General features: G+C 41.4%; 1 protein-coding gene across 3 annotated transcripts in view; it reads right to left on the reverse strand.

Moving 5' to 3' along the window:
* The window catches only part of itga10 (integrin, alpha 10), a 30901-nt gene that overhangs the window by 1766 nt on the left and 15786 nt on the right, over positions 1-13349 (reverse strand). Inside the window, exons 8-22 of one of the 3 annotated variants that reach the window (XM_082552569.1) lie at positions 8711-8861; positions 5900-6065; positions 4657-4730; positions 4423-4567; positions 3892-4040; positions 3566-3748; positions 3239-3445; positions 3028-3158; positions 2659-2825; positions 2408-2550; positions 2193-2303; positions 2020-2105; positions 1798-1939; positions 1599-1691; positions 1404-1480 (exon numbers count right to left, since the gene is read on the reverse strand). In XM_082552569.1, the coding sequence (XP_082408695.1) occupies positions 1404-1480; positions 1599-1691; positions 1798-1939; positions 2020-2105; positions 2193-2303; positions 2408-2550; positions 2659-2825; positions 3028-3158; positions 3239-3445; positions 3566-3748; positions 3892-4040; positions 4423-4567; positions 4657-4730; positions 5900-6065; positions 8711-8861 (2025 nt within the window). Of the gene's footprint in view, positions 1-1403; positions 1481-1598; positions 1692-1797; positions 1940-2019; positions 2106-2192; positions 2304-2407; positions 2551-2658; positions 2826-3027; positions 3159-3238; positions 3749-3891; positions 4041-4422; positions 4568-4656; positions 4731-5899; positions 6066-8710; positions 8862-13349 lie in introns of all 3 variants that reach the window. The other 2 variants (XM_082552570.1, XM_082552568.1) reach the window with 2 other exon arrangements.

The following is a 13349-nucleotide window of genomic DNA, read 5'->3' on the forward strand; positions in this document are numbered from 1 at the left end:
CCCTATTAAATTTTCTTTTTTTAAGTGTTTCCCAAGTGCTGTTAAACAGAGTAAGGATTTTTTTTTTTTTTACACGGTTTTTCCAAACATCTTACTTTTATTTTGAATGCTTACAATATTTTACTTTGCACACATAGATAAAATTATTTCACAAAAACCAAAAAATACCAGTTTTTTTGCTGTAAAACAAGCTGGAGTCAGTCTCGCATGCATCTCCTGAACAATCCCAGCACATTCTTCTTTGCCCAATCTCTCAACATTTGATGTCCTCTGGCATGGACCTTGGTCTTTAGTTCACCCCACAGATTTACAGTGGGATCCAAGCAATAGCTTTAAGCAGCCCAGTCAGTAAAGTTCACGTTGGTCTTCTGGAGCCAGTGATTCACCAGCAGCGTATGTTTTGGGTCGCTGTAGTGTTGGAAGACCAAGTGACAGCCCAAACCCAGTTTAGCTGCTGACTGCGTGAAGCTTGTTTAAAAACTTCACATATCCTTCTTTCTTCATAATGCTTTCCACTTTGATGAGGTTCTCAGTTTCAGGCACACTGAAGCATCCCAACAGCATAATACACCCACCACCTGTTTCACTGTGGGGACGATGTTTGTTGGGTTGTACGCTTCGTCCTTCTTTCTCCAAACACAAGCAGCATCTCTGTGGCCAAAGAACTCTAGTTTTCGTCTTAACTGACCACAGGACGTACTTCCAGTACACATAAAATTCCAGCTTATTCCAGTTTATTCTATATTACTCCAGTTTATCCCAGTATGAAATATTTCTGCAGGTTGTTCTTAGCATACTTTAGTCTGGCTTGAAGATGTCTCTTATGTAGAAGTGGCGTTTTTTGTGCTTTCTTGCAGTCCATTCCTGCCCAGGGTGGCGTTGACTATCTTCTTTGAGATTACATATCTTGACTTGGCTAAGTCATTCAATAGTCTCTTGGCAGTTGTTCTGGGGTTGTTTTTTTTTGACACATCTCTCACTAGTTTTCTTTCCAGAATATTTGAAATCTTTCACTTCCTACCTCTGCCAGTCTTTTCTGTTCTGTACTGTTTGGCTCTATTAGAATTTTGTGATGATACTTCTTACTTGTGAGCAGCAATAATTCTTTTTCTCAAGTCTAAACTGAGGTATTTTGTTTGTTGCATGCTGTTTTCTCAAGTGACAGCTCAAACCTTTGCTGTAGGTTTTATATTGTGTGCAAATTGAAAGATAACCTTTAATTTTACAAGTTTTGACCATTACAAAGTTAAAGCACATCACTGAACAGCACTGATTGGTGCTATGGCTCAATTAAAAAAAAAAAACAGTCAGTTTTTCTAATATTTTTTTCAAATATTGTCCTCATCTGTAAATACTCCAGCATCTCAACACGTGTGCATGCATGCTACTTTGCAGACAGCTACCTGGATGCATGGAGCTTCATTTTCACTTGATTGTGCAAAGATGTACAGCTGAATTCAAACTCCAACAGGAAGTTAACCTGCAAACAAAAAAGAGAGCAGCAACTTGCTGAAGTGCCACATCTAACCTGGAGGAAGAGAAGTATGTGTGGGCTGAGTTGAGTGATTGATGGAGCTATTTCCTCAGCACGAACGTACCTTTGACTGGGAGCGAAATACTGGATAACTGACATTGCATGAGTGGCTGTTGGCGCTAAGAGCTGTGCACTCGATCTTGAAGTGGGCAACCTCCTACGATGAAAGAAAAGACACGAAGAAAGAGAGGATCTGTGCATGTAGATAGATGTTTATGGTTACCTGGTCCCTCATGTAATAGCAGTACATGTGCTGTATTTACCCTGATGCTAAGGCTGGAGAAGTGGAGGTTGCGTGAGTAGTGCAGCGTCAGGCTGGTGTTGTAGGCGTTTTCCAGTCTGTTCTGAAGCTGCACCTCCACTGCCAGACGCCTACGAGGGCTGCGAATCACATAAGGCTTTTGTCTGTGGAGGAAACACAATGAAAACTCACTGAGACCAAAAAAAGGGAAGAGAGGGAACACCAGAATATCTCAGTTCTGTACCTTGTCCCAGAGATGTCCATGTGTGCCTGTAGCACCAGGTCAGTTGTACACACATCATCCTCACCACAGTCTTTAAAAAATGGGATCTGGACAGGTATGGGAGGCAGGAGCAGCATGTTGAACGAATGTGGACAACAACAAGGATATATAGCGCTAATTTTTGTGCCACTCACAGATTTGTTGATAGTAGTCGGCCACCCTTCATCCAGCACGGGACCACTTTCTGTGTTGTTGATCTTAAACCACAGTGAGAAGCTGATAGGACGAATGTAATCTGCTGTGTCCTACATTGAAGACAGAAAAAATGTAAAAAAAAAAAACAAAGAAATGTGACTTTCCCATCCTGCTGTGTATGAATGAAAGATGGAAGGTGTGTACCGACACTCACATAGACATGGAAGGGAAGTCTGTAGCACAGAGTTTTCCCTGTCTGGGCTCGTACAGCCAGCTGGGTCTGTCGGTGGGAGCTGTCATCAAACAGCGCCCGTGCTGACAACTTCCTGTCATCCAACATGGCCCGCACCCACAGATCTGAAGAGAAATCATGCAACTGAGGCAAAAACTCCATCGATAGGCTACTTAATGTAGGGTTTATAAAATATATACATATATGTATAAAATATATATAAATGTGTCAACCAAAACTGTTGCTGCGTGGTCTTGGGGAGCGGGACACGGCTGTAAAGCAGGCGGTGGCATTGAGACAGGCGGATTCTCTGCCTCCTCTCTGGCAGGTCTTCTGAATGACATTAATGGAGTGCGGCTGGAAGGACAGACTCACATTGATCTGGACGATGCTGCGAGAGCTAGAGACAGAAGGGACAGTCTCAAAAAGCAGTATTTATCCATTTATGTGCACAGTTATAATAGCCAGTAGAAATTTTTGTTATGATTCTAAATGTGGGAACTTGTTGTTTATAGATGATACACAAGTTATGTTTTATATGGCTCCATTATCTAACACTGCTTGCACTGCTTTCTGCCTGTTACACTTTCCATCCTACCCACCTGAGCAGTACAGCACTTCCCTGCGCTCCCACTGCCAAGTCTATTAGGTCATCTCCATCCAAATCCAATTGAGCATTCAAACTTCGGCCAAAATACTGCAGGGAGGGGGAAACTGATGATGCAGCTATCCGCTGTGATAAGGAGAGAGACAGGAATTAGTCTAAGTTCTGAGATGCACCAGTAAAACTTGCAGTTGTAAAAAGGGGGATACCTGTTTATAGTTGTGGATGACATAAATACCGTCTCCGTGATAAACATAGATGGCCCCCCGGTGTTCATCCTCCAGTGGGGCTCCCACCAGCAGATCCGTGAAGCCATCATGGTTCAGATCTGGAGTGGGTGCCAGTGCATAACCAAACCTGGCATCCTGGGACTTATTGTTTGACTTCAGCGTTCCATTGGATACAAAAATGTCCTCCTGTGAGACACGAAGAGGAGGAAACAAAGAAAGATGAGTGGATGGTAACAGGAGACCCTGTAGGAGAAAAACAGGGATATCATTCATTGTTGTATATGACAGGAATGTTTTCATAATAACTGATATGAAGGTGATCGATCCATGCTGCTGCTGTCTTACTCCATTGAGAGTGTAGATGTAGACTCGTCCAGCCTCCTTGTTTCCTGACCCAAGGTACATTGGAGCAGCAACCAGAAGGACATCAGTGATGCCATCCTGGTCGATGTCTAGCCCACACACTTCACTGCCGAAATACGAGCCAATCTAAACACAGATACATGTTATTTCATCTTACCGCCAGCAGGGGGAGCGCTTGCTTTAACCCAGAGAAATCAGACTCCTACTGTTTGCTGCTGAAATATTAAAAGCAAAAACAAACTGAAGGGAGACTCAAACAAGGGCTTTACCTGCTCTCCATTAAGCGCCTGCACAATGTTGACATCGCCTTCATCGCTGAGTTCAAACAGAATGACTTTGCCTTTGTGTTTGAATCGAGGAGCTCCAGCTACATACACCCTCTTCCAGTCACCAATTATCACAGAGGTCACCGTGTAACCTGGAAACGCGTATGAACACACCTCATTCAGCACTGAAAACCTAATCTAAGGCTCTTTAAGAGTTACATTAATGCTGTATCTTATATTAAACGGAAAGACCAGGAATGTTTACTTTGTTTGAAAAAAGTTGTTATTTGATATTTTATAAACCAATATTTGCCATTCTTTTTAGGAGAGTGGGGACGACTCACACTCTCCAGTATGGTTTAATATGGTCATCTGCGTTTGTAATACCAGGGTAAGTGTGAGCCATTACATGATTGTTTCATCAATGAAGATAGTTTTTTTTTAATTTTTTCTATTTTTTATTCAATACCACACACAGTAAGTGCAAAAACCAAAGCATTCAGTGTCATGTTTGGTGGTATGATGTGTGGTTACCTAAATAAGCAGCATGATTTTTGAGCTCCAGAGGAAACTCGCTTTCAAAGGCCTCTCTGGATGGCACGATTCGCCCATTGGTCCCTTCTTTCAACACACCCCCATCCCAGTCATAGGCCCCCACCATGCCAAACAAAATGCCATCCTGAAGAATGGAGCAGGGAATGAATGATGTGCAGAGATAAAACTCAACTAATTGCTGGCTCACAAAGAATTAAATAAAGTTGGACTTACATCTAGAGTGTGCGTGGAGAAGCCGATCTGAGACATCTCCATGTGGAACGAGCTCTCGTTGTAACCCAGCGTACCTAAAGGAGGAAAACAAGTCATTCCGTGCTCCTTTGCCCATCTCCTCCCTTCCCTTTCCTCTCTCTTTCTGATTGTTGGCATCCTCACTCACACTGGAGGTGGCAGACATTTCCTTTTTTCCTGTCTCTTCCTCTCAGATTTCCCTGAACATTGAAGGGTGGCATCGCTTTTCATCGTCCTTCCTATCATCTTCCCACAAATACTATGACAGCTGAACATGCCCTTTTTCAGTTTTCACTGCTTTGTTCATCCATGTACATCCTCCCCACACATTTCTTTCCTTATGTAATTTTCTTTGCCAATTAGACAGATAGAAAGCTATCATTTCTTTAATTTCACCACATTTATTCTTCAACACAGTCTGAACTCTCATAGGCAAGTTTTCTGTAAGCAGTCTTCGGGAATAGTTCTCCAGGCTTCTTGAAGGACATTCGGAGCTCTTCTTTGGATGTTTCTGCCTTTTGTTCTGTTCTCTGGCACATTGATCCCACAGTGCTTCACTAATGTTGGAGTTCAGGGCCTCCATTGTATTTTATAGAGGGTCATTGTCACCTGGTCTGCTTTGTACACATAGATGACAATTTGGATGAAAAACTTTCTGATTTCCAACGAGGCTTCAGTGGATCAGGTGGATCTCTCCTGTCCTGTGTCTGGACTTTCAGAAACTGTTCCCTTGCACTGCTTCTTTTGCTCTACACATGTCCAGTTTCCTAAAAACTTTTAAGAACACACTGCACATTATGCTAAGTTTTTTTCTGTATATTCAAAGAAACGGGGAAACATTTTTATGTATTTGTCTGTTGTGTGTAGACACAACACTGGTTCATCCATTCAGTCAGGTACCCTTTTTATGCTTCAGTGTTAACTGGCTTCACAAACAAAACAACTTTCCTCAGGTGCATGGGCAGAACTGAAAATTAGTAAAAAGAGCAGCCAATGTCCAAACAAAAACTTTGAGAGACCTTTGAAAACCCTGAAGAACTATTGCTCAAGACCACTTTAAAAATGTACAAGAAAATGTACAAGAAAGTCTGAGTGGCCACTCAAGACTTTTTCACAGCACTGTGCAACCATTCAGTCTTTCTTGCTTGTGAGCAACAGCTAGCACATTTTATGCAGCACAACACAGCAGGTAAACTGCTGAAAAACCATGTGGATTGAAAGTCACCTTCAAGAGTGAAGATGCGATCTCCCAGTGCATCAACAATGTCGTTGAGCGCAGCTTCGTCCGTAACATTGAAAAAATATTTGTCATCAGGGTCGCTGGCGATGAACTTGATCTCCTTAATGAAAGTTTCAGGGTCTTGCTGTCTCCGGATGTAATGACCCAGGACCTGAAGAAAGTCAGAAAGGTAAAAGATCACATGGGAAATGAATGAGCACATAACACAAGCTCAGCAAAGTATTGATGAAAGACCACAGATGAAATTCTGATGTATACAAGCAGGTATCAGAGCAATTGCTCATCCATGTTTCTGCTGTGACTATCAGTAAAATCGACTGAGTTTGGAGATGTGCCAGTTTCTGTGTCATTTACCAATAATTGATACCAAAGTCAACAAATCGAGTGGAATGCATAAGATGGAAGAAAAAGGCAGCCACCAGAGATTTGTAAATGAGGAGCACAGGCCTAGCTGCGAGGTGAAGAGATGACTGATCCAGAGAATATACTGCAGCGGCAAAGGCTTATGGCTTAACGCCTGAAGTACAAATGAGAAAATTCCATAAGAGAAACCAAACCCAAGATCTCCCCCTGTGACTTTAGCTGCCAAGCAAACTAAGGAAATCCTCTGTTTTCAAAGGGCAGGGGTGCAGTGTGTAACATAAAGGCGAGCCTGCGTATAAATATGTACATTATGAACTTGTAGAAGTTGAGAAATTCCACGCAGACTGCCAAATACTGCGAGCTCTCGCATGGGCATAAAAGGGCAACAGGGAAAGAAGAACTGTAAAGTAAATGTAACTCTTCTGATTGGTTTGTTTCCACTTTACAAGCTTCCAAACATACGGTGCTGCCTAAATGCTTTAGCCTCTGGGCTGCACTGATGTAAAAAACACAGTTTTCAGTGACCGGGCGCTTTTTTTGCTCTTGTTTTGAGAGCTCCGACCCCCTTGGCGAGCCATTTTCACTGCGCACACACACGGGCTGCAGCACAGAGAGCAACATGAAAACATGGCTGCTGTTATAAGCAATAATTACCTCTCATCACTTTGACTTTTTTGGGCAAACATTCAAACCACCAAACCCACCCCATTCACTGTCGTTTGCTTCAGCCATTTTTTGTTTGTTTGTTTCAATATTTAAGTCTGTGACTGTGTATAAAATGTCTGCTCTAGCAGCACCTTAAATATCTGTCACTACCTGTTTGATTCCCTCCATGAAACTGTGGTTCACAAAGTATTTTGTTTCTGCAGCATATTTTATTACTTTCTCCAGGTGATTTTTGGAGCCAAAGAGTTTCTGGTATCATAGACACAATAAAATTTCATCTGTACTTCTCAAACCTTTTGTCTTTTTTTAAGAGACATTTTTCTCTATGATTCACACACTTTCCTTAAGTGTGGTAAATGGTCTATATTAAAACTGTTATCCAGAGAAACAGTGGCTGTAATAGCTGCTACTGGATTTTCAGAGTGGCGTTAGTTTGCCCACTAGTTTGGCTGATTAATTATTTTCATTCAAAACTATTGAATGAAAATAATTCATCATTTGCTTTGTGGATGATGAATCCAAACAACTTTCAAGATTCATCAGTATCACCAGAATCAGTTGTGCTTTGAATTTAGTCCTAACTGGGAACTGCTGGTGTCCTAACAGACCAAACCAGGGGTTATGCTGAGTAACGAATCTCCTTGGTGGGCCAAAGAGCCAATGCAGGCTGAGTGTGGATAAGAGGAAAAACATGGATCAAAAAATGTTGAACAAAAAGTATTTTGTTGTAAAATAAATAAGTAAAAAATGTATATGGTGATTCTGTACAGAGCTTTGAATCTTTGTGGAAGATCCAGCTTCTTATCATGTTAAGAAAATAATAATTATCTCAAAGTAACAGATTTCTGTGATTATAGCTCAAACTATTATAAAGAATATTTAACATTTTCCTTTAACAATCACAGAAACGCTACAGACTTATCTGCATGCTCTGATACCACTAAAAGCTGCTAGAAGAACATTTCTATCTTGGCCCACCACTGCTTAATGAACAGACTGAAATTAGTTCCTTAGATGTTTTCCTGTAGCGAAACATTAAAGGAAGCAGATTCAGGGAGACATGGGAGAATATTCACTGATGATGGCTTGATTAAACTGCGGGATTTATTGTTCCAGAGGTAGGGCTTACTCGTTGTTTCAACAGAACAAGTTATTGAAACTGACTCGTACTGTAAATAAGCTTCTCCAGTCAGTGATCAGTTTATCTGATCTTCTCTAATCTACATCTGTTTCCAAAGTGGCCCTTTGCCACTCTTCCTGCATGCTTGGCTCATGTTCTCCTCTTCTGCGGTTCCAGCGGAGCCTTTAGGTTCGTTTGCTTCTCTTGTGGGTAGGGAGGGGTCTGCAACCAGTCCTGCCAACTAGAGTCTGTCTGGCTCTCAAAAACAAACCACGCCACCACTCGGTGTTTTTCTGTGTGTTGAGGGGGTCGGGTGGGGCTGGAAAGGAAGAGTTTTTGTTCCCAGTTGGCTATTTTAGTAGACCCAAGTGGGTCATTTAGTAATTTGGAGTTATTTTGGGGTGGGGTGGTGTTGATATTGTCTGGTTCATTCGGGGTGTATATATTTGCTATACCACTTTCACACAATGTGTGAGGAATGCCAGGGATGCGCTACACATCCTGCATATGGCGTCGATTAGTTGTCTTTTTATTAGTATTGTAGAAAGAATTTCTGAATCAACAATTTGAGCACCACAAAACGCACAAATTGTCAAATAAACCCCCAAAGATTATCGTTCTGCTGAGCTTGGACAACATGCACTCACAGCGATGGCGTATCGGGTGATGTTTCTTTCTTCGCACTTCTCCAGAGCACCTTCTAGTTCATCGCCATCGTGGGACTCTCCATCTGTGACTACGATCATCACCTTGGTGGCACCCTCCCTCGCTCCACGCTCAGGACTGAAAGCCTCTGTGCTACAAAGAATGAGAGAGAGACATATAAAGCTTTAAAAAAATATACGTCAGTTGGTCCTGCAGATCTTGTGAAACAGAATCAGATCTTAGACGTGGAGAACGAAAGAAAAACGGAGTCAAAGTGTAGCTAGGAAATGGATGAAAGGGAGGCTACCAGTGAGTATCAAGTAATTTAAATAGACATCCTCTGTAAGATAACACACGACATTAATCCTTTCTCTGAGAAAAAGAAAAAGCTAGTAAAACACGGAGTTTGAGTTGCTTTCATCGAGCGCGATATAAGTGGCCCAAGTCACAGCTGGACCTTTCCACAACTTTATTAGTCCAACTTGACACACATGCATCAGCTGCCAGTTGACTCCAACCAGTCACTGCGTGCAGTGTGGATGTGTCACTGCACACAAGAACCACATTTGTGCATTCCAGTCCAGCTGTGCTATGACACACAGACGAAAACTTGACAAACACACAAACAGACCCGAGCTGCACCCCCCCATTTGTCTGGAGGAAACCTGTTCTCAGTGGGAGCTGATTCAAGCACTGAATAGGGTTGGTAAGCCTCACACACACACACACACACACACACACACACACACACACACACACACACACACACACACACACACACACACACACACAGAGTGAATGAGGCAGAGAAGTCACTGCTAGTGAACTCAGTCATTTTCAGGCCTAACTCCAGCCCATGACTAAATATAACGTTGTGGTCAGCCGCAAGAAACTCTGAGTTAAAAACAACAGTTTCCCCTATGCAGTCTGCAAATTACATAGGGTGCAGAGTAGGAGAGGAGAAAGAAAGGAGAGGAGTTAAAAGAAAAGGAACAAATGAACGAGAAAAGTCACGTTAAGATGAGGGAAAAAAGCAACAAACAGAAAAACTACAAACACACGAATGGAGAATAATGACAATAATGGTACTATAATGCAAACTATAAGTTTTCATTATAAGAACAAGAAGAATAAAGACAGTAAAATTACATCAAACATTATGAGTGCAAAACCCACTTCGTTGTGCTTATCGTTAAAATTTAGTGAATTATACAGCAGAACAAATGTGATGGGAAAGATTGAAAAGAACGACAGAAGAGTGGGGGGCAGTGGTGGAGACAAGATTGGGGAAAATGAGGATACAAGAGACACAAAAACAGGCAAGAAACAAAGGAAAAATAAAAGGAAAAGCAAGAAACAGATGAGAAAGAAGGACAGGGAGATGAAAGAGCAGAGAAAGTGATGGGAGCTAATTGGGAGGCCTGGCTGTATTTACTAGCCATTTTATGGAGTCATAGCAGTGTGGTAATGACACAGCACAGCGGTTTGTGTGTGTGTACTTTAGTTGTTTTTCTGCGTGTGTGTAGAAGGGAATGGTGTGCGTCTCAGACGGGTGGAGCGATAAAAAAAATTAGTGGCAAATCCAATTCTAGATGGGTTACTTCATGTTAATGAAGCAGTCATCTAGTCTGCAATCAAATTGTACTCTAGTCTGGTACTAGTCTCATTTCATTATGCAAGGAGATACAAAACAATCAAGTTTTAGGTAAAGTGTGTAACTACACTATACAAGTGGCAGTCAGATTCAGGTCAAGTCCTTGACTTTCCTCCCACAGACAAAAAATGTTCCTCATGCGAGCCGTTATTGTGAGCTATGTTTATGATTTAAAGTTAAAGTACTTCTAGCAGAGTGAAGAAGCACATGCATAATGTTTGGTGGTGTCATTATTGTGATACGGGATGGAATCTGCAAATGTTGTCATCTTTGTGCCTAAAAATCGAGAGTAAAAACCAAAGCAATCAATGGGTGAAACTTCCAGACAGTCACAGCTGAAACACAGAGTGAGGCTGAGTGACTCCTGGCTGCAAAAAGAAGTAAGATTGTGTTGAACTCTATGAATAAACTACCCTACTCCTCACTGAATTTAATACCTCACTAAAGTTTTTATAAGAAGTTTATGACCTCGATTCCCAGTTTCAGTTCTTTTTTAACATAACATGATGTTCATTTGGTGATTCATTCTCCTATTTAGAGTCCAACAGATAATAAAGCAGAGAATGCTTTGGGATGGGTCTATTTATTGATAAGTTGTTACTCTATGAGAGTGCAGTGTCTCCAGAATCTGAAGAAATCTCTGTGTGCAAGGGACAAGGCTGAAAATCAGAACAGGACCCCTGTGATGCCTCAGGCAGCACTGCATTAAAAGATTCTGTCTGTTCTGTGATCAGACAAATCCAAATGTGAAATCTGACAGTGAGAGGGTCCATCAAACATGTCATCTCTGATGATATTGGGTTGGATGAGTATCTATTGCATTGGCAGCTTGCACATCTGAAAAGATAACATCAGTGCTTAAAGCTATAGTGATGGACGCAGACTTAACTTAAACTTAGAAAAACCTAAGCTTAGAAAAACACATTAAGACAATAACAAAGTCAGCTAACTATCATCTCAAGAATATTTCAAGAATAAAAGATCTGATGTCTCTACAGGACCTGGAAAAACTAGTCCATGCATTCATCTTTAGTAGGCTTGATTACTGTAACAGCATCTTTACAGGTCCACCTAAAAAAAAAATCAGTCAGACAACTACAGCTCATTCAGAACTAAGACCAAAAATGTGGACCACATCAGTCCAGCTCTGAGGCCTTTACACTGGCTGCCTGTCCGTCAGAGGATAGACTTTAAAGTTCTGATGCTGGTCTATAAAGCTCTGAATGGTTTAGGACCAAAATACATCAGTGACCTCCTGGCCCAGTATGAACCTTCCAGATCCCTCATGGATATCTGGATCCTGTTTTTTATCCGTTCCCAGAGTCAGAACCAGACTCAGAGAAGCTGCATTCAGCTTTTATGCTCCACATATCTGGAACAAAGTCCCAGAAAGCCTCAGATCAGCTGAAACACTCAGTTTATTTAAATCCAGGTTGAAGACTCACCTGTTCTCAGCTGCATTTGAATAAAGCCTTTGCCTATATAACGCTTTCTTTCTTTCTTTCTTTTTTTTTTTGAGGGAAGGCTTCGCATATTTCAGCAAGACAATGATAAACTCCATACTGCAGCTACTAGACAGCAAGACTTCAAAGTAAGAGTTCAGGCACAGAGCTGGCCTCGTTTTTCCTCAAATTAAATATATTTTCTCAGTTTGAATATTTGATACCTTTTCTATGTTCTCTTGTCAATAAAATGTGGATTTTTGAGATTTACAAATGATTGCATTCTGTTGTCAGCAACCCAACTTTTTTGAAAAAAAAAAAAAAAAAAGTCAACAATTGAAAGCAGGGGTTCCACAAACCAACAGATAATGTAACAGCAGGTGAGATACTACCCATCATTTGGCTCCTAATGCAGACTGTGTTTTGTGGAAACACTGCTATGTTTTGTTTCATGGGTCGTGTCACATGATAGCAGATGATAGCTGATATGATTTTTTTAGTTGGAGGACTTACTGAAGCATTTCTGTCCTACGTTTGCCTTGAATTTGGCCACCAATAAGTCCTTCTCTGTGATTAGTTTTCACTAACACTAGCTAGCTTAGCTCAAAAAATCCCTTTAATTGTGGGGGTTTCTTTGTGCATTTTCCCACAGCTGTACTTTTATAGCATGCTTATCAAGTTACGCACAGTAGATCTGGTCGGATTATTTCTACCAAATTAGGTGTGAAATGTTAATCATTTGAATAAACCATCATTCCTTCTTTCCAGTAGTCCCAAATAGTTCTCCTCCTCAAATAGTTAGCTCTCAAATATGCCAAGCCTCAGAGCAGTCAACTTCAAGTCAAATCGAAATTCCTGATTTTTATGGCATTAATGTGAATAAAGTCTAAGATCAGTTTAAATCTGCACCGACCGCTCTCCCAGGAACTCGAAATCTTCTGTTGTTCTTTCGGGAGCTATTTTAGCTAAGTGCTTCATTTTAGGGTAGGTTTCTCATAAGGAGATGGTTGGGGTAAAGGCTGAAAGTTAAACACACAGTGAAGAAGGTTAACGTTGAGGTCAGGAGGTCAGGGAACAAATGCTGTAACTGTCAAGTCTTGAAAGAATAGTTAAAAGGCATCGTTCGTGAATTTAACAAGTTATACATGAGTCCTCATTATGTGTGTGTACGTGCGCACGTGCATGCTGTACGTGTCTCTGTGTGTATTTTTACAGCTGTAGCAGAACTACTTGGCTGACCAGTCTGGGTCAGGTCATGCCACACCTGCAGCTGTGCTGAGCCAGCAGCCGGCTAGCCCAGCTCAGCTAATCTCGTTGTTTTTCTTACCCCGTCACTTTCCTGCCAGTGCCAGGGCTGCTATCTGTCCATCTGTGCATGAGTATGTGAGAGTGGAAGTAGATATGTTTATGAGAGTTCGTTTAGAAGTTATCTTTTGATAGTCCCGCCTCTTAATGTCAAGTTAATGCCTATATTTTACTTGTTTACACTTAGACACACATATACAGCATATAACTTAGCCCAACCATCACATTGGGCAGGGAGCG

Source organism: Aulonocara stuartgranti (genome assembly GCF_965226115.1).
Source record: "Aulonocara stuartgranti genome assembly, chromosome: 11".
Taxonomy (NCBI): Eukaryota; Metazoa; Chordata; class Actinopteri; order Cichliformes; family Cichlidae; genus Aulonocara; species Aulonocara stuartgranti.